Source organism: Schistocerca cancellata, chromosome 8 (assembly GCF_023864275.1).
Source record: "Schistocerca cancellata isolate TAMUIC-IGC-003103 chromosome 8, iqSchCanc2.1, whole genome shotgun sequence".
Classification (NCBI taxonomy): Eukaryota; Metazoa; Arthropoda; class Insecta; order Orthoptera; family Acrididae; genus Schistocerca; species Schistocerca cancellata.
The window spans coordinates 200,492,866-200,513,789 of NC_064633.1; the positions used below are offsets into that span (position 1 = coordinate 200,492,866).

Here is a 20,924-nt window from a genome sequence, read left to right on the forward strand (position 1 = left end):
TCAAGTATCTGGAATGAATCAAGATGCTTATTATCAGAGGGAAGAAATTGTCAGAAGCTTATTCTGTATGTTATGTTTATGAATAATTATGATTATACTGCTGTATTCTACTTGTACTTACACACACTGTAAGTGAACTCAAAAAATAAAATTAGTTGGAAAGCCATAAGCCGGAGTGGCCGAGCAGTTCTAGGCGCTACAGTCTGGAACAGCAAGACCGCTACGGTCGCAGTTTCGAATCCTGCCTCGGGCATGGATGTGTGTGATGTCCTTAGGTTAGTTAGGTTTAAGTAGTTCTAAGTTCTAGGGGACTGATGACCTCAGCAGTTTAAGTCCCATAGTGCTCAGAGCCATTTGAATGATTTGAAAGCCATAATTTCCCAGTTACACTAAACAGTTATAGTTTTGTCTAATACTTACTAGCATAAAATATTAAGAACTGTAAGATTTGAAAGCTATTTACAATGAACATTTACTAGTGAGAACCTTTAATGTAGATATTCAGATAAATTGTTAAAGAAGGGGCTTATAATATATATTTCTTCTCTGAATTTTCAAGTGTTCGCATTTTTTGTTCTCACCATAATCTTGTTAAACATTTTTGATTTATTCATTCATCATGTTTCGGAGATCTCTTCCAGAAGGAACCCTTTCAGGTATGTTGAACGAGACAAGATATGCACTAATTGTAACAAATTAGAGAAACCCAATCTGAATTGTAGTAAGGAGGCAAAGTTCACATGGAAATTGTGTTTATGTACTGTATTGAGGGATTATGATAACTACAAAACACGCAAAACTACACTTACAGCTTCTTATTCATCTGGGCACTATGGCGTTTGACACATAGTGTTTCATTTAGTGCATTACCATTAAAATTCTTCCTTATACCAGTATATGATTTTTAGTTGTTTTAAATTGTGTAGTATGATTTTATGTGTTCTGTTGAATGTAATCTTGTTCAGCTAATATTTGTGAGGTCTGTGATACATTTAATTTTCTTCTTCTTATTTTTCTTCACTTCTTGGAGGAATAGGTTTACAGATTGTTCTGTCTTCACTCAAGTCATCTGTTTCTCAGTCGTCATACACCTCTCTTTCCTTTAGGTTTCTAGTTGATTAGTTGTTGAACTAATCTGTCTTCCCCCAGTTTGTTGATATGTTATTTCCATTTTATGCTTACTTGCTTTTTTTTTTTTTTTTCATTTATACAGTACGTATTAAATTCTTCCACTGTAATATTGTTTTGTTTGTGATCTGTAAAGCGAGTGCAATCTCAAGAAAAGCCTCTGTGATTCCTTAGCATCTCTACCAGAAATCCCACTCCTGCGTGCACGAGGCAAAAGCCACATGGCAATGAGATAGTTCACTTTTTATGTAAAATATTCTTTGTACTCTAACTGAGTTATCCAAAATATTATTACATTGACTGTAAGGAATGAAGCATTGGAAATGTGCTAGATAAAGTCTTGACACTGACAGTGGGAAATTTCATAGTCGAAATAGTATCTGCTTTCAGGTTGTGAAGGATGTTGGCAATACTTGTTGTTCAAAAATGCTTCAGTAAGTGTGTCACTATTGTAGGAAAGTTGAATGTAAAGGCAGACAATGTAAAGATTCAAAATGGAGATTCCAGTATGTCTAAAACATAAATTTTACAATTGGCGTATATTACCAGTTTTTGACATATGGCAGTTAATGTGGACTTGAAATATAAAAACAATTCCAAAATTGTATGTTGCTCACTTAAAGATGGAGTGCATCTTGGGAATTGCTTGGAGTGGAAGGAAAGCAAGCAAATGGGGCAGGGAACGGATTATTTTGAAACTAAAATGAAGGTGCATGGGAGGACATGTGGATAGGCAAATAATTGGCATATGGACTGGGGAGGCTCAGTGCTGGACTCTAGGATGTTAAGAAAGACATCAGCAATGTCTTAATGGGGATTCCATAGCTCAGGAAGCATACAGGAGCAGCGTGTATGTGTTCAGCTAAAGACTTTAATACAGGGAGAAATCTAGGGGATGTCTGTATCCAGCAGTGTATGCCAAATGATTGCTACGTATTATAAAAGGTTATCAAAGAACTTTTTTTTAAGCTAATATTCAGTTTTCTGTGGTTATGAAATTGGGTAACAATAAAATATTTCCATAAGTTGGCTCAAGGTAATAAAACAAAAGAACTGTACACTAGCACTGATCGCTGCACACCAAACAAAAGCTTTAGCCAAGATGTTTAAAGCTCTCTTAACTATTTTTCGCACCAGCAGTTTGATCCATTTTAATCTTAAGATAGGATTGAGTTTTTCCTTTAGACAGACATGTATAAGTGTGAACAACAATTGGAGTATAGAATGTTGTAACTGATATCAAGAATGAACTCTGTGTAAGAGAACTGAAATTCATTCCCTCATGAGAATATTTAAATCATCTGGTGAAAACTGCACTATGTACATTACTGTAAAAAGCAGACTCCATCAAAAGAAACTCAAAAAGAATATATATTATTCATAATAAAGTTACAAAATATACCAAGGATAACACTTACATGAAACCGATTTCTAAAATGATGCTTTGTGTGAACATCATGATCATTTGTGTCTCTTTTGAGTTAGGTTAAAACTGTTCTCAATCCAAAGGTTGGTTTAAACACCTGAGAGATTTACTAGGCAAGGTCCTATTGGAAGTGGTATATTGTTGTTTTCCTCCAACCTTTAAACGGTCTTACCAAGCCAGTAACTGCAATACCTGCAGTTTAATATGGGCTCTGAACCATCCCTTTCATGAAGAAATGCATACCTGCCTCCCACCCCCTCCCACACGTGCACACTCTACTTGTCTTGCAATCACAAAGTGCATCACAGTTTCACTTAAACAAGCACTGTCGTGTTAGTAAGTTTCCTGAAAGAATTTATGTATTGCATTGTCAGTGTAACAAACCACATCTTGTTAAGCAGAGGTCTAAATGATTTTTGTGCAGTAAATCATGGATGACCATGATTATTTCCTTTCGTCAAAAGCAGTCAGTGTCTGAATAAGAGGCAACAATTGGTTTTTGGCACTTATATTAATATATTTTCTATCCAAATTGTACACATTATTTCATTCTCTTTACAAATGGCTGTTTCGGCTCGTAGAAATTAATCATTTGTGAACCATAGAAAACAAAGATTTTCATGAGCTAAACAGAACAGTGAACTAAATGTTGTGTTGACAACACAGATGCTGATAAGATTTCTGAGACTTGCAAGTGCCAAGACTTGCAAGTGCCACCAAATTTGATATTTTAGTGATTAAAAACTGCTATAGAAGTAAGAGCTAATTATAAATTTATTTTTACTGCATCTGTCACTGCAGAAGCATTACAATATGCGTGTTTACAGTGATTGCCGTATATTGATAGCAGTCTTTGTTCCAAGGACAGCAAAGCTAAGTATTGTATTCAGTAGTATTGTTGTAAACTACTATCTGAAACACTATTTATACAAAGCAGTTAAAAGTTTTTCATCAATTCTGATGATAAAAAAATGTGAGACTGTAACTTACAAAAAAGTTTGCTCACTTTATACTTATGCAGTGAATGGAACTTAACCTGATTTTCATTTTTACTGTAATAGTAGTTCAATCACATATAGAAATCATGATGTTTCAATGAAAAATATTTAGTAACATAACATTTATCCAATTCAGTAATATTAATGCATCACATATAAGTCTTCTCCATAGTTCACATACCAATGTTATAAGTAATCGTTTCTAATTAAATAAAACCACAAAAGTTGAGCCAACACATTTATTTGTTGAACAGCTATTGCTAAATAATGTGTCAAGACTAAAATATATATCACGAAAATAGACGTGTGAAACTGCCACAGAGTCATGATAAATAGTTTACAGCATCAAGAGTGACTACAATTTTTTTCATATTGGGCACTATGAAGCAGCCGACTTGAGTAGAGATGCTGTTAGACTGTTGTGCACTGTAGTAGTTGTGAACATCAAAAGCTGATAATGGCAGTGGTACAAGAACAATTAGTACAATTGAGAGCTGCAGTTGTCAGCATTAAATTTAGGAATGGAACTGTGGTCTGTCTGATCAGGCAAGAGGTCCAACAGATGCATTCAGTCTGCTATCTTTAGTGTAGATGTTTCCAACAGCTTCACTGCACTGAAGACTGTGGAGAAAAGTCTGCAGGAGTTAAGAAACACTGACAAGACAAGGAAAAAAATTCAAGATAAGATTGGTATTAGTAAAAGGTTTAAAAAGACCAAAAGGTCCTGATAGGAAGCAGTGTAGGGAAAGGAATGTCTGAACTACTACAGAACTCCCTAGGTGGTGAATTCCTGGTAACTAAGCCAAGTGTAGGGCTCAAATATGCCACCTGTGGTGACATTTTCATGATACAGACTGAGAATGAATATACCTAATCCAAATTCCTACAGAAGCTCAATACGTTCACCCCATTCGCTTTACTTGGTCCTCCTCAGGGCAACGAGCCAACTTCCATGACATCAATTCCTCATCAGTGATGGCTGCATCAGTACCTCTGTCCACACGGAACCTACCAACCACCAACAATACCTCCACTTTGACAGCTGTGATCCATTCCCCACCCAGAAGTCCATTCAATGCCCAAAGTAATCACATCTTTTGTGATGAGCAGTTCCTCTCCAAAAGTACCAAGAGTCTCACTCAGCCATTCACACACCGAAATTACCTTCAAATCTTGTCCAGAAACAGATCTTCTGTGCCTTGTGCCACCAGTCCCCCCCCCCCCCTTCCTCCTTTTCACATATAACCAGAGTCCAGTCAAAAAGGAGCATTCATCATGTGACAGTACCACCCTGGATGGAGCAACTGAATCACATTCTGTGCCAAGATTTTGACTGTTTCTTATCCTGTCCTGAAATTGAAAATGTCCTCCCCACTATCCTTCCCACCACACCCGCAATGGTATTCCTCTGGAATATCCTTTTCAATCACTACCCCACCCCTGCTCCAAACCCATTTGTCTCACGGCTCGTATCCCTGCTGCAGATGCAGTTGCGAGACCTGTCCCTTACGCCCTCCCACTATTACCTTCTCCAGTACTGACGTTTGCAGCTCGTGGTCTCGCGGTCGCGTTCTAGCTTCCCGAGCACAGGGTCCCAGGTTCGATTCCCAGCAGGTCAGTGATTTTCACCTGCCTCGAGATGACTGGGTGTTTGTGTTGTCCTCATCATTTCATCATCATTCATGAAAGTGGCAGATTGGACTGAGCAAAGGTTGGGAATTTTTATGAGCACTGATAACTGTGCAGTTGAGTACCCCACAAACCAAACATCATAATCATCATCATCATCATCATCATCATCATCATTCATCATCGTCCAGTACTGAACACAGTCAGATATAAGATACTCTAGAAGTAATTCCCACAATTAATAGAGTGATTAGATTGGCATTAATAATAAATGAAAAGCACCAGTTTATTGCTAACCGGTTTTCGGCTTACTGAGTACTCAGTAAATGTCTGAAGATGGCCTTGTAAGCCGAAAACCGGTTAGCAATAAAAGTAATATTGTAGAACAAAAGCAAACTGGTGCTTTTCATTTATTATTATAATGTTGTTCTACCGAGAACCGACGGAAGATTCTGTTAAGATTAGCATTAATCATAATACATTGTTAGTATACTTTACAGAAATAGCTAATAGTGGCTTTGTTTGCCTGTTGATGTATAACTTCACTCATTCATATCCCTTAAGACTCTCCTGATGAACTTTATGGAACACAGTATGTGGATTAATTTGTTAATTAAAAATTCTTTCTTTTGGATCACAACTTTTTTTAAAATTTTACAGACCCTAAATAATTAACTCATTTGATATCAGAAATGAAAATTTGCAAAGTAAAACAGCATACGGGTATCATGTGCACAGACTGCCAACTATATGTTAACAGTAAATCTGGCTCTATTGCACTTCTGCTGAAAGTCATTAATATACATTTCATGAGAGCTTGTCTATCTCAGCAATCTAATGTCATACATTCCATAGATAAAGGACATTCAGATATGGGTTTCTGTGGTTTGGTTAAACATATTAAGGCAAATGCTGAAATGGCTCCTCTGAAGATGACCTCCATACATCATATTGATGCATATGTTCAGACTGTAATGACCCTGTTGTTAGTGAAATATTAACCCTTAACCCTTTTCACACCATAATGCAGACACAGGGCACCTCTGTGTGCTCTTATTTATCACTACCACTTGGGTAGTAAGTGCACTACAAAGAATTATACAGTGTCTCTGTGGAAACAGTCAGGCCACTGACAAACAGTCATAGTATACATTAAAACAAAAAGTGTTATTTTGTTCAAATATATTTACATAAGCATTACATTACAAAACTTTTCACTGCATGATATTTTTGAAACTCTTTAGAGTGGACTGTTTCCATTGTCATTTCACTCAGTTTGTTGACAGGTGAATCACTCTTATCATCAAATTCATTGTTACTCTTGTTTTTTCGTAGAAGTTCCTCTAAAAGCTCTACAGTCAGTGCATAAAGAACTGGCCATTATGCACCTACTAACTTGAACATAATAATTACAACTTTCTCTCAACACAACTGCTCCAGTTTGACATTGAGTTAACATAGGCTTCCTGAGATGGCTGTACTATGCAGCATTGATACTTTGTAAAGTCAGATTTGAGAATGGAGCATGTGAGAGCTACAAAAAATTGTGTCGAGGCTCGACATTGGAGCAGAAAACAAAATTCGCAATGTCAAGTGCCACTTTCTAATTCAATTAATCGTGCCATTATTGCAGTGGCATACTATACCACTTACAATAGAAATGTGTTGTGAAAGAGAGAGGAATGTTTTCATTGTTTGAGAGTACACTTATTAACTGTTAAGAGGCAACTGATGTTTCACAAGGATTTATTTCTTGTATTATTCGATTCCCAACACTAATATTAAAGAATATTGCTGATATCATCTACAAGTAACACACAATTTCTGTGTTTTTAAAAATATTTTCAGTTTGGTTTCTTGTCAGCGGAAAACTTTACATCAGTTCTTGTTAAAAACTAATGCTATGAAAATCGTAATTTAGTATGACATTAATCAGTAGACCAACCTCTAATTGTTCTGTTGAATTATACAGTCCAAGGATATTTCCAGGTGATGACAATAAGACCTGAAGAACCATTTACAGAAATATCTGTATGTCCAGTGTTCCACACCATGCTAGCTTCTGTGTTTGATTACACAACAATGTCATGGAGCTGTGATGGCAACACCACAGAGTGCAGCAATGTGTTGGGCCAGTAACGGGACTGTGTAGCAGTGCAGCAGCTCTCTCTCTCTCTCTCTCTCTCTCTCTCTCTCTCTCTCTCTCTCTCTCCCCTCTCTCCCCCCTCCTCCCACACCCCCTTCTCTCCTTCTCTACCTATTTATTTATCCATTCATAATGCTGTAATTCACTTACATGGGGATATTTCAAGTGATATATTTCTTAAGACTCCATAATCACAAGAAACTAAAAAGCATAGCACAGGAAAGTTCCATATTCAACTCCTAAAGAATACTGACTGCATTCTGTTGCACGTAATAAGATGGTATCTTCCTACATCCACACAAAGTGTAGCTCTTATTGTGAAATGCCTTTGGGACTGAAAAAAAACTTTTTTACAACAACACAAGGATATCCATACTCTTATCATTAATGAAGACTCAGTAAAGAGCCAATAAAGATATCATCTTTACCAAAGTATACAAGCAAAGCTGATTTTCCAGTATTCGATCTGTTTCCAATGTTTCCACTCATGAGCTGTTCGCTGAGAACCAGAGGATTGGGCCTGTTCTTTGTTGCTGGCTGGTAAACACCATCTGCATACGCTGCTGGAACCCTTCGTAAGAGTGGTGTATCTGGTAAAGAACAAAACAGTCGATGTTAGTAGCTTGTTTTTTGGGACCTTTCTGATTTTCTTTGTGTGACTGTTTGATGGTGTGCTTCTGTGTATACAGCCTAGTTGCTGTTTCCACTTTATGCTTAAGTCAAAACAACAGCTCAGCTTTACATCCACAAGCACACCATGAAGCTTGTTATTTATTAAACATAATCTCAAAATCTGGTTGCAAAAGTGATTCTGTTAAGAGCTGGGAGGAAGCCCTGAATTACATCTTAGTGAGGATAGAGGTAACCACCCTGGGTAACTCCCAATGTCAGATGGAGAGATTCACACTGGGCAGACATAGGTGTCCTTAACATAACAATATTCGTGAATTGTTTTGTGGGGAACAAATGTTGATGGTAATGTTATGCACGCTTTGACTACTGGTATTTACATCCGTAGTGGTTTCTGTTTATTAGACATTAAGATGTGGTCTAAAGTATGTTTCACTGCCTAATGTTTCATCCCCTAATGCTGGATGCATCCTCAGAGGCTACAAAGCTGTGCCTGGTTGATCTGCAAACTTAAAAAAAGATGCGGAAGCCAAACTATTTATATGTAACCACACAACAGTTGGGTTGTGATTTTATCCAACCACTACTGAAGCTCACAGACTTGCACCAACATTTGTTATAGAGCTTGTACTATATAAATGTTAGTGATATTTGCTTTATTTAGCACTAAGTTCAAGTTTATATGGAAACTACTGACAGTAGCATGAACACATGTCGGAAAGAACGCAAGACCAATAACCATCTGGGAAACACGGTTGAATAGCCAGTAGGAGACCATTTGTTGGGACCAGTATATCACCAAATTCTATTCTGTAGTTTTATCAAGGTCAAATCATTTTTATACAAGGGAGTACAGAGGGGCCGTAGAAACTCAAAATCACAAAAACGACAAGTTGTGGATCTTGGTGCTAAGTAAAGAAAATGGTAGAAATGTGGAATACAAACTCCATAACACATTTCAACATGACTCACTTATCTTTGGGGGCAGTCAAATGACACAACTGTTGTACAGTTACATGTAAACATTTCAGCTAGCTGGCCTTGCTTAATTTTGAAAATTAACTAACTGCATATTTTTAGACTCTGAGGATATCTCCAGCATTAGGAGGCAAAATATTAGGCACAGAAACATGCCTTAGACTGTAGCCTAATGCCCATAAAACAGAAAGCACCAAGAAAGTATAGCTGGCAGCTCACCAACCTGCCCTGTAGACAGTCAGGTAAGTCACAGTCTGTTACCATCTACACTAAATGTGTTACAAATCAAATTAAGATTGACTCACTCTTAAATGACAGTATTGTCATAGATTCTTGCTGGCAAATGATAAGCTATTGATCTATGGCCCTGATGTTTAGGATCACTCAGGTCAGTGCTGAGACTATTGTGATCAATGTTCTTGTTTTGGTAAACACCACAGGTTGCAGTAGACAACTTGCATTATCCCAGCCATTCGCGTGCCACTATAGCTACAGTGACCTGCTGGTAACAGCACTGCAGTACCACAAGCATCTTCTGCTGGAGATGGAATGTTCACTAGCAGTCCAAACACTGGCTGCGTGCACATTGTATATGTGGCAACATTACAGTTGACAAGCACACCTGTTGACAGACTAAGCTCTAGCGTGCATCACAAGAGGCGACATCCTTATGACCTGACATACACACAACAACAATAGCAACACTGCAGTTGCCTTCACTACATTCAACTGCAAGTCGTGTGCTCACTGAGCACTGAGTAGGTATCTCTAGACTCGTGAGCTCCATCCAGCCAAGCCCAGTCATTGAATCTACACTGCACTGCAATGACAATCCAGCCGGCGATGGTAGATACTTGACAGCAGGCACGCTGAGCCACCAGCCATCACCATTGTTGCCTTTGCCTCCTCCGATGCTGGGCTTTCCCATAATCACTGGGCCAGGATGAGTATTCTCCTGTGGGGTGTCCGTGGAACTTAGACTGTGAATCTGCCTATTAATTACCATCGCAATGGACTTTGTCATGTTCCTATCAGGTCAGGAGGATCCTGAATCTGCGTAATAATTACCATTGCAATGGACTTTATCATATTCTCATCAGGTCAGGAGGATCCTTTAGTTGTATCTATCTGAATCTGCCACATACATCACTAAGGACATTATTTTGAACCTTGCTCCTTATATGTTGTGCTAATAAAATATTGCTTACACACTAACTAGGAAGCACCATCTATTGTGTGCATGCACCTACCATTCAGGACAAAACACATCAGTGGGTGATGAGGGTGGGGTCAGCTGTTCCAGTGTAGTCATCAAGCATTGCCGAAACTAGACCTGGCTGCCACCACGTCCCACCCAGATGCTGTCTGCGCCAGCTAAGCGCAATGCTGCCTCTGCTGCTTCGCGCCTTTGCCAAGAAGATGCAGCCATGGATGGCACAGCACTTCATGCTGTTCTCACATCTGGGTAGCGTGCAACACTGTGCTGGCTTCATCACTTCCTGTGGTGCTCGACTTCTCCTAGGTGTTTTTTCCCCTACCATCATGGTCCCCCCAGCCTCTCCCCTCCTCTGGCATAGCACAATGCTGCCTTTACTGCTTCCCACTTTTACCAAGACATTGCAACCGCGGCTGGTGTTGCTCATGAGGGCAGCACATCACTTCATGCCTTCTCTGTCCTGAGTGACTTGTGCTTATGTTGTGGTTTTCCATGTTTCCTCCAGTGCTTCAGCCTCTTACAGGCTTTTATTCCTCTTCCACATTGTCAATTCTGGTATCTCTAATACATACCACTTATGATTCACCTCCCTATGCTGTTCTCACGATCCTATGCATGCCGTCCTTCCAAGACATTTTCACATCCTTCCGGGACTTTCTACTGGTCATCCCTATTCGCTTTCTGTGCATGTCCCCTTACTTTCTCGGTTCACCACTCATTTCCTTTTAGAGGCTTCTACACCTGTATACACCATATTTTTTCCATTCCTTGCTTGGTCACATTACCCCACTTTTTGTTGACACCTCTGGCAGCCTGCCGTATGACGAATGGCAGGTACCATTGAATTTTCAGCCATTCCCCAGCTGCACCTCTATGGGTACATCCTCTCACCAGCCAAGTTTTCTGTCACCTGAGGGGTCTCCACACTTCGGGAAGTGGACCGAACAGTGTTTTTGAGCTGAAACAGATTCCTCCAGGACATTTGCCTTTTCCAGCAGATGCAGTCTCTCTCAGCAGTGCAAAGTTCACTTCTCCTGTGACATACCCATTTTCAGACAGGAGGCTCCACTTGATGCACCTCATCACTCTGTGGTCCGCACCCAGCAATGCTCCAGGCTAGTCTTTGCACCATGCTTCTTCTGTTGGGTGGTGCCTATTTCACCCGAGAGGCATCTCCCACTCCAACCAGTCGGCTCCACCTGGTAACATTGACAGCCTCCATGGGTCCCCAGCTGTTCTTCCCTGGCTCTGTGGTTGTTCCCTCTTGAACTGTTCCACGCAACTAGACTCGGTATCCGTGCGCTCCGAGACAAATTCATTTGGGAGAGCACTATTTGGCACTACAATCTCATTGTCAAATTGACAAAAACATCTCCCCCTCAGGGGAGAGGATGCTGCATCTTTTGACCAGTGTCAAGATGGCTCTTCCATCTTTTTGTTAAGGGGAAAGGGATGACATATCCCAGTCATGTGCCTGATGCTCTACAGCTACCAGCATAGTGCCTACAACTTGTATGTGGCTGCACTCTCCAGTAGAGCAAGCATCTTGTGTTGGATACAGTACATGTATCGGCAATCCAAACATTAGCCGTGTGCACACCATCTATACAGCAACATTACAGCCAACAACATAAACACACCTGTTGACAAGCTAACCTCTATCAGGCACCACCAGAGGTGACAGCCTCACCACTAGCTGGGCGCACATCGGCAACATTGGCATCACAGTTGTGGACAGTATGGTGCATCCGTGATTCACATGCTCACTGAACACCAAAACAGGTATCCTTCCAGCAACAGTATATTTAAGACATTGTCCGACCACTAGCAGCCAGCCATGCCCAGTGGCTCTGTCTCTTAGAGCTCACAGGCTCTGTCCTCCCGAGTCCAGCCCTTGGATCTAGAGTGCAACACGGCACTGCTCGGCTGCCCATGGAAGATGCTCATCAGCAGCCACACCAAGATGCCAGCCATCACCCTTGGAGTCTCCTCTAACAGTGGCCTTCTCTGCTATAACTGTCCTAGGAGTGGTATTTTTCTGCGGAGCTTGGACTGTGAACCTATGCCTAGTAGTTACCATCAAAAGCTACAGCACAGCAGACTTTGACTTTTTCAAATTTCTATCGGATCCGGAGGACCCTTCAGTTACGCCTATTTGAATCTACTGTATATGTCGCTGATGACATTATTTTGAACCTTGATCTTTATGTGTCATGCTAATAAAGTATTACTTATACACTACCTGAGAATCATCTCTTATTGTGTGTATGCCCACCAATAAGTTCAGGTTACATCACTAGTATACTTCTGGTAGGGCTGTTGCAGCCCCTACTCTCATGTATGCATTCCTGGGAAATTGGTATACCAGCCTAGGTAAAAGAATATATGGAGTACTGGTTTGAAGGAACTTGGGCAGTGGTTTCAGCCCATGGAAAATTTCTCAATCACTGTTCATCTTCACCTCTATACATAAAGTTTGGCTACACAAAAAATAACATAGACCCTATAACCCTAACTGCTCCAATTTTTATTTAGCAACAATAAATTCCAGAACTTTAGGATCATATAGAGGAGATGTTGGGTTGCATGCAGGCACACCGAAAGGACAGAGCTAAACACGATGTCGTGCACTTCAGTGACTGCTTCACAGCCTGCGCTGTTTGGATCCTTCTTATGAAAACCATCTTTTCTGAACTGTGCAGATGCGAACTCTCCTTGCAATATATCCTATGTTTCTGTAACCTCCCTTGCCTCAACCTCCACTAGTTCCTGCCCTCCAGCAACCTATCCCTTTCCCTGCTCCCTTTCCAACACTACACAACCTTCTATTCAACCAACAGAGCCACCAGTCTTTTTCCCTTTCTCTACTTCTCTCCTTTTCCACTCCCCTCCCCCACCCATCCTTTCCCCCTCCATACGTCCCAACTACACTTTGCGGCACTACCCTGTCTCCACCTCTTCCTCCACACCTACTCCACTATCCCTTCGCTGCCTCATGCCTTCTAATTACACCCCACCAATCGCACTAGATTGCCCCTTCTGTCAGGCCCAGTTGCAGTCCACTGTCCAGCCACAGTGGCTGGAGACAGTAGTCGTGTGAGTGTTTGTTAGGTGGATATGTGTCTCTTCTACCTTTGAAGAATGCCTTTTGCCTGAAAGCTTAAATCTATAGTGGTCTCTTCATTGTGCCTGTATGTGACTCAGTGTCTCGTCTACATAGTGTGTAGCAGTATGATCTTTTTTTTATGTTGTTGTTATTCCATCCTAGACTTTCCATTGTTAGAATTTTAGGATCGAAAGATAAGTTTATGGAGTTGATACAGGAGCTAAATTACATCAGATAGGATGTAGTGCACTTATCATATGTGCAGTGAATAGATGACATTCACATAGAATTAAAACCCAGATATAAGTTTCAATGCAGAGGAAGATTGTAGGAATATCTTCAGGAGACAAAAATGTTTATGACTACCAACAGATGCATACAATAGTGAAAGTGGTGACATTATCCTAACTTTCAGAGCTATTAGTTGCTTCGTTGGGGAGGAAAGTGGTATAACTTGCGGAAGGTTAAAAAGGAAGGGAAGAGCCCTCAGACCCCACTTTTATAATATATGACTATCAGTAGTAGTAAATATTTTGCCTCCTGAATGTAAGTACTGGCAAAAAATTCTGCCTCATATTTATTCATTTTTTGATTGACTCTTCCTTTGATCAGAGTAGTTTTTCAGAGAAGAAATTTGGTATTGTTTTGCAGGATGTCTTGCCCCCTTATCATTTACAAAATTGTAACTCGTTCCCTCAAGATCATTCCCTGTGGCGATCATCATTGATAATCTGTGCTTCCACCCATAAAAATTTCAGGCTGTACAGAAATTAACTGAATGAGATTGATGAACCTCCACCTTTCGCTTTGTGGAACTTTTAGCAGCTTACTGCAGATGCAGTACAGCATACTGATCTCAGTGAGACATATACATGGTTGTGTAAATAAGCAGAGTTGCAGGCACTGGGTGCCACATAACCAAGGTGCTCCATTTAAACTGAATGAAATGGGACTGTGTGGTGCATTGTGCCTCTGTTCAACATCATTAGTCCATATTTTTTTCATGATCTTCCTTGCCCATGCAGTAACAGTTACTAGTGATCACTGCATCTACAGTTTAACTTATTTCCTCGTTCCAGCGACTCATAGTTCCAACAAGACCGCGCAACAGCCCATATGCCCCCCCCCCCCCCCCCAATCCCTGATTTGTCTTATGATGTCATTTTCCTGGTCAGTTGGTTTTCAGATTTACACACATTCATTAGCCAGCACAGTCACCTGATTGGAGTACCCCTTACTTCTTTTTGTGGTGATACTTGAAGAGTCAAGTGTTCGCTACACATTCTCATATCATGGCTGAATGCAAGGAACGAATGTGTGCAACTCCGGAGATCACATTGACCATGCTGAATTAGGTGATGGAAGCTTTTGTTTTCTGTTTGTAGAAATGCATCAAACATGGTGGTGGCTTTTTGTGTGATAAGTATAGAATGTATATGATATGGGCATATATATATATATATATATATAAACAAAGATGATGTGACTTACCAAACGAAAGTGCTGGCAGGTCGATAGACACACAAACACACACACAAAATTCAAGCTTCCGCAACAAACGCCTGGAATCCTTACCCAATCTGTTACCTCCGGAAACCATCCTTGTAACCATTGATGCCACTTCCTTATCCACAAATATTCCGCACGTCCAGGGCCTCACTGCAATGGAGCACTTCCTTTCACGCCAATCACCTGCCACCCTACCTAAAACCTCTTTCCTCATTACCTTAGCCAGCTTCATCCTGACCCACAACTTCTTCACTTTTGAAGGCCAGACATACCAACAATTAAAGGGAGCAGCCATGGGTACCAGGATGGCCCCCTCGTACGCCAACCTATTCATGGGTCGCATAGAGGAAGCCTTCTTGGTTACCCAGGCCTGCCAACCGAAAGTTTGGTACAGATTTATTGATGACATCTTCATGATCTCGACTCACAGTGAAGAAGAACTCCAGAATTTCCTCTCCAACCTCAACTCCTTTGGTTCCATCAGATTCACCTGGTCCTACTCCAAATCCCATGCCACTTCCCTTGACGTTGACCTCCATCTGTCCAATGGCCAGCTTCACACGTCCGTCCACATCAAACCCACCAACAAGCAACGGTACCTCCATTGTGACAGCTGCCACCCATTCCACATCAAACGGTCCCTTCCCTACAGCCTAGGTCTTCGTGGCAAACGAATCTGCTCCAGTCCAGAATCCTTGAACCATTACACCAACAACCTGAAAACAACTTCCGCTTCCGCAACTATCCTCCCGACCTGGTACAGAAGCAAATAACCAGAGCCACTTCCTCATCCCCTCAAACCCAGAACCTCCCACAGAAGAAGCACAAAAGTGCCCCACTTGTGACAGGATACTTTCCGGGAGGGGATCAGACTCTGAATGTGGCTCTCCAGCAGGGATACGACTTCCACAAATCCTGCCCTGAAATGAGATCCATCCTTCATGAAATCCTCCCCACTCCACCAAGAGTGTCTATCCGCCGTCCACCTAACCTTTGTAACCTCTTAGTTCATCCCTATGAAATCCCCAAACCACCTTCCCTACCCTCTGGCTCCTACCCTTGTAACCACCCCCGGTATAAAACCTGTCCCATGCACCCTCCCATCACCACCTACTCCAGTCCTGTAACCCGGAAGGTGTACACGATCAAAGACAGAGCCACGTGTGAAAGCACCCACGTGATTTACCAACTGACCTGCCTACACTGTGAAGCTTTCTATGTGGGAATGACCAGCAACAAACTGTCCATTCGCATGAATGGACACAGGCAGACAGTGTTTGCTGGTAATGAGGACCACCCTGTGGCTAAACATGCCTCGGTGCACGGCCAGCACATCTTGGCACAGTGTTACACCGCCCGGGTTATCTGGATACTTCCCACTAACACCAACCTGTCAGAACTCTGGAGATGGTAACTTGCCCTTCAGTATATCCTGTCTTCTTGTTATCTGCCAGGCCTCAACCTCTGCTAATTTCAAGTTGCCGCCGCTCAAACCTCACCTGTCTTTCAACAACATCTTTGCCTCTGTACTTCCGCCTCGACTGACATCTCTGCCCAAACTCTTTGCCTTTACAAATGTCTGCTTGTGTCTGTGTATGTGCGGATGGATATGGGTGTGTGTGCGCGAGTGTATACCTGTCCTTTTTTCCCCCTAAGGTAAGTCTTTCCGCTCCCGGGATTGGAATGACTCCTTACCCTCTCCCTTAAAATCCACATCCTTTCGTCTTTCCCTCTCCTTCCCTCTTTCCTGATGAAGCAACCGTTGGTTGCGAAAGATTGAATTTTGTGTGTATGTTTGTGTTTGTTTGTGTGTCTATCAACCTGCCAGCGCTTTCGTTTGGTAAGTCACATCATCTTTGTTTATATATATCCTCTTCATATCCTCCTATTCATTCTGATGGACCCTCTATGAGCACTATTGCTTTTTGTGTGCTACAAACTCTGAGACTTTGGTGCAAATACTCCAGCAGTTGATCACTAGAATTTTAATAGTCTCATCTACAGGGAGTTGAGTAGGGGGGGGGGAAGTGTTTTTTTGTGTGTGTTGTTAGCTACAAATAGCTTTCTGCACAACACATTTATGATTTGTATAAAAATAATTGTACATTTACATATTTTCTTGTGATTTTTCTCTATTATGTTGGTCGACTGCAAATCGGTACTCCTTATTGACACTAGTCTCCAATAAAGCATTCATCGAAAGCAGCTCATTGCAATAACATGAATTTCTTCAACTTTATACAATTTGTGTTTATGTTGCAATCTAAAAAAGAAACACAAAAATCTGGAACTGTAGAAAAACTGGTCTACAATCAGAAAAAGGTGGAAATATTGCACTAATCATGTAAATACTCACTTAGGAATTAATGGAAAACAGTATTCCATGCAAGATAGTGTTACAATGTGTGTTATAATGTTCATAGATAACACAAGTGTAGCTCAAACTGTCATTTTACTATGATATATGTCATGTGCTACAATTGTAATCATTCAAAACTTCTTAAAACTGTAGCTGTAATCACATAAATGTACACTGCATTAGCTTAATTAAATTCATTGATATCTGCAATGTTTCTCTTTAACCAGCGAAATAGTTTATGTTTTTTTTGTGGCAGCTTCTTTCAGTTTTATGAAAAATTGTTCAATATTTGGAGTATGACTATGACTTTTTATTCTTAACCAATTTTCTCATCTTAAACTGCCATAGTGCAAAAGTATTATGTGAATAACTCAGTTTATCATTATATTTTGTTTTTTACCTATGGCTCCAAGGTCAGGTTTAGCCAAGTTGTTGTAAAATCCATCATAACCTTCATATTCAGTCTCATTCTTTGATTTAGGCTTTCCTCCTTCATGGCAGTCTTCACCCCAACATCCACTAACAAGCCACTGTGCAAGGTATCCTCTTGCATTATGATCACTTCGATTAGCCAAAACCTCTCCTGGTGGTTTTAATCTTCTGTCTGGAAATTGAAAGATTGTTAAGTTCATATAAAGTATATTTTAACATGAATGTGGCAACATTCATTTCAGCAAGTTAAAGTAATTCAGTGAGATACCTCAGTTAATAAATAAAGTTTAACAATATTTATGACAAAAGAGGAGCATTTTCCAGAGTTCCTAAAAAAATAAAAGGAGGAGTAACAGATCCATAAATTTAACATCAAATGAGTTCTAGCTCTCAAATGTACATGAAGTAACAACAGTGGGAAAACAGAAAGTAGAAAAATGATTGTTCAGAGCATAGGGATCTGCAAAAGAGGGTACTGGTGAGGGGTCAAGAGGGTGCACTTCGTGAAATATAATTGTGATTTTACTAGATCATATATATAGCATTCCTGAGTACAATGGAAAATAGTGTTTTTTTAGCGATCACTGTTAAATTTGGGTTTATTTGGTTGTTAGGTGTCCAAGGGAAATTATACCTTTCATTTGACACGGTGGTGGTTTCAGTGCTGTGCTGCAGTCAGTATGGATGTGAATATTTGCGGAACATTGCCAATATAGTTTCACCAACCTAATGACAGGCACATCCTCATAGAATCATCATGGAGTTGCAGAAAGGGACCATTCCAGCACACTGATTTCAGTGTCTGTTCCCAACGCAGTTACAGGATAAATGCCTCACTTTGGTACCCAACTTCAAGGATGGTCCCTTCTCCTGCAGCACAACTTAACCACAACAGTGGTTTACCATTTGTCTGTTTGGAAATTAAGACCTATCATAGTTGGCTGATACCACATATAATTTTACAATTGCAGTTGACTTTGAAGAACGCTCTTGCTGAACCATGTATTCATCTGTATATCATCTATTTCCCCCCCGTGAATCATGGACCTTGTCACTGGTGGGGAGGCTTGCGTGCCTCAGCGATACAGATGGCCATACCGTAGGTGCAACCACAATGGAGGGGTATCTGTTGAGAGGCCAGACAAATGTGTGGTTCCTGAAGAGGGGCAACAGCCTTTTCAGTAGTTGCAGGGGCATCAGTCTGGATGATTGACTGATCTGGCCTTGTAACAATAACCAAAACGGCCTTGCTGTGCTGGTACTGCGAAGAGCTGAAAGCAAGGGGAAACTACAGCCGTAATTTTTCCCGAGGGCATGCAGCTTTACTGTATGGTTAAATGATGATGGCGTCCTCTTGGGTAAAATATTCCGGAAGTAAAATAGTCCCCCATTCGGATCTCCGGGCGGGGACTACTCAAGAGAATGTTGTTATCAGGAGAAAGAAAACTGGCCTTCTATGAATCGGAGTGTGGAATGTCAGATCCCTTAATCAAGCAGGTAGGTTAGAAAATTTAAAAAGGGAAATGGATAGGTTAAAGTTAGATATACTGGGAATTAGTGAAAAGTTCAGTGGCAGCAGGAGCAAGACGTTTGGTCAGCTGAATACAGGGTTATAAATACAAAATCAAATAGGGCTAATGCAGGAGTAGGATTAATAATGAATAAAAAAAATAGGAGTGCGGGTAAGCTACTACAAACAGCGTAGGGAACGCATTATTGTGGCCAAGATAGACACGAAGCCCACACCTACCACAGTAGTACAAGTTTATATGCCAACTAGCTCTGCAGATGACGAAGAAATTGATGAAATGTATGATGAGAGAAAAGAAATTATTCAGATAGTGAAGGGAGACGAAAATTTAATAGTCATGGGTGACTGGAATTTGAGAGTAGGAAAAGGGAGAGAAGGAAACATAGTAGCTGAATATGGTTTGGGGGTAAGAAATGAAAGAGGAAGCCGTCTGTTAGAATTTTGCACAAGGTTGTATACGTGGAAGAATCCCGGAGATACTGAAAGGTATCAGATAGATTATATAATGGTAAGACAGAGATTTAGGAACCAGGTTTTAAATTGTAAGACATTTCCAGGGGCAGATGTGGACTCTGACCACAATCTATTGGTTATGAACTGTAGATTAAAACTGAAGAAACTGCAAAAAGGTGGGAAATTGAGGAGATGGGACCTGGATAAACTGACTAAACCAGAGGTTGTACAGAGTTTCAGGGAGAGCATAAGGGAACAATTGACAGGAATGGGGGAAAGAAATACAGTAGAAGAAGAATGGGTAGTTCTGAGGGATGAAGTAGTGAAGGCAGCAGAGGATCAAGTACGTAAAAAGATGAGGGCTAGTAGAAATCCTTGGGTAACAGAAGAAATATTGAATTTAATTGATGAAAGGAGGAAACATAAAAACGCAGTAAATGAAGCAGGTAAAAAGGAATACAAATGTCTCAAAAATGAGATTGACAGGAAGTGCAAAATGGCTAAACAGGGATGGCTAGAGGACAAATGTAAGGTTGTAGAGGCTTACCTCACTAGGGGTAAGATAGATACTGCCTACAGGAAAATTAAAGAGACCTTTGGAGATAAGAGAACCACCTGTATGAATATCAAGAGCTCAGATGGAAACCCAGTCCCAACCAAAGAAGGGAAAGCAGAAAGGTGGAAGGAGTATATAGAGAGTCTATACAAGGGCGATGTACTTGTGGACAATATTACAGAAATGGAAAGGTATGTAGATGAAGATGAAATGGGAGATACGATATTGTGTGAAGAGTTTGACAGAGCACTGAAAGACCTGAGTCGAAACAAGGCCCCCAGAGTAGACAACATTCCATTGGAACTACTGACGGCCTTGGGAGAGCCAATCCTGACAAAACTCTACCATCTTGTGAGCAAGATGTATGAGACAGGCGAAGTACCCTCAGACTTCAAGAAGAATATAATAATTCCAATCGCAAAGAAAGCAGGTGTTGACAGATGTGAAAATTACCGGACTATCAGTTTAATAAGTCACAGCTGCAAAATAATAATGCGAATTCTTTACAGACGAATGGGAAAACTGGTAGAAGCCGACCTCGAGGAAGAACAGTTTGGATTCCGTAGAAATATTGAAACACGTGAGGCAATACTGACCTTACGACTTATCTTACAAGAAAGATTAAGGAAAGGCAAACCTACGTTTATAGCATTTGTAGACTTGGATAAAGCTTTTGACAATGTTGACTGGAATACTCTCTTTCAAATTCGAAAGGTGGCAGGGGTAAAATACAGGGAGCGAAAGGCTATTTACAATTTGTACACAAACCAGATGGCAGTTATAAGAATCGAGGGACATGAAAGGGAAGCAGTGGTTGGGAAGGGAGT

The 20,924-nt window shown here is 40.7% G+C and overlaps 1 protein-coding gene across 2 annotated transcripts in view; it reads right to left on the bottom strand.

Moving 5' to 3' along the window:
* The window catches only part of LOC126095034 (dual oxidase-like), a 261,993-nt gene that overhangs the window by 220,891 nt on the left and 20,178 nt on the right, over nt 1-20,924 (bottom strand). For both annotated transcript variants that reach the window (XM_049909698.1, XM_049909697.1), the window contains exons 3-4: nt 17,526-17,729; nt 7,756-7,917 (exon numbers count right to left, since the gene is read on the bottom strand). In XM_049909698.1, coding sequence (XP_049765655.1) covers nt 7,756-7,917; nt 17,526-17,729 — 366 coding nt within the window. The remainder of the gene's footprint in view (nt 1-7,755; nt 7,918-17,525; nt 17,730-20,924) is intronic.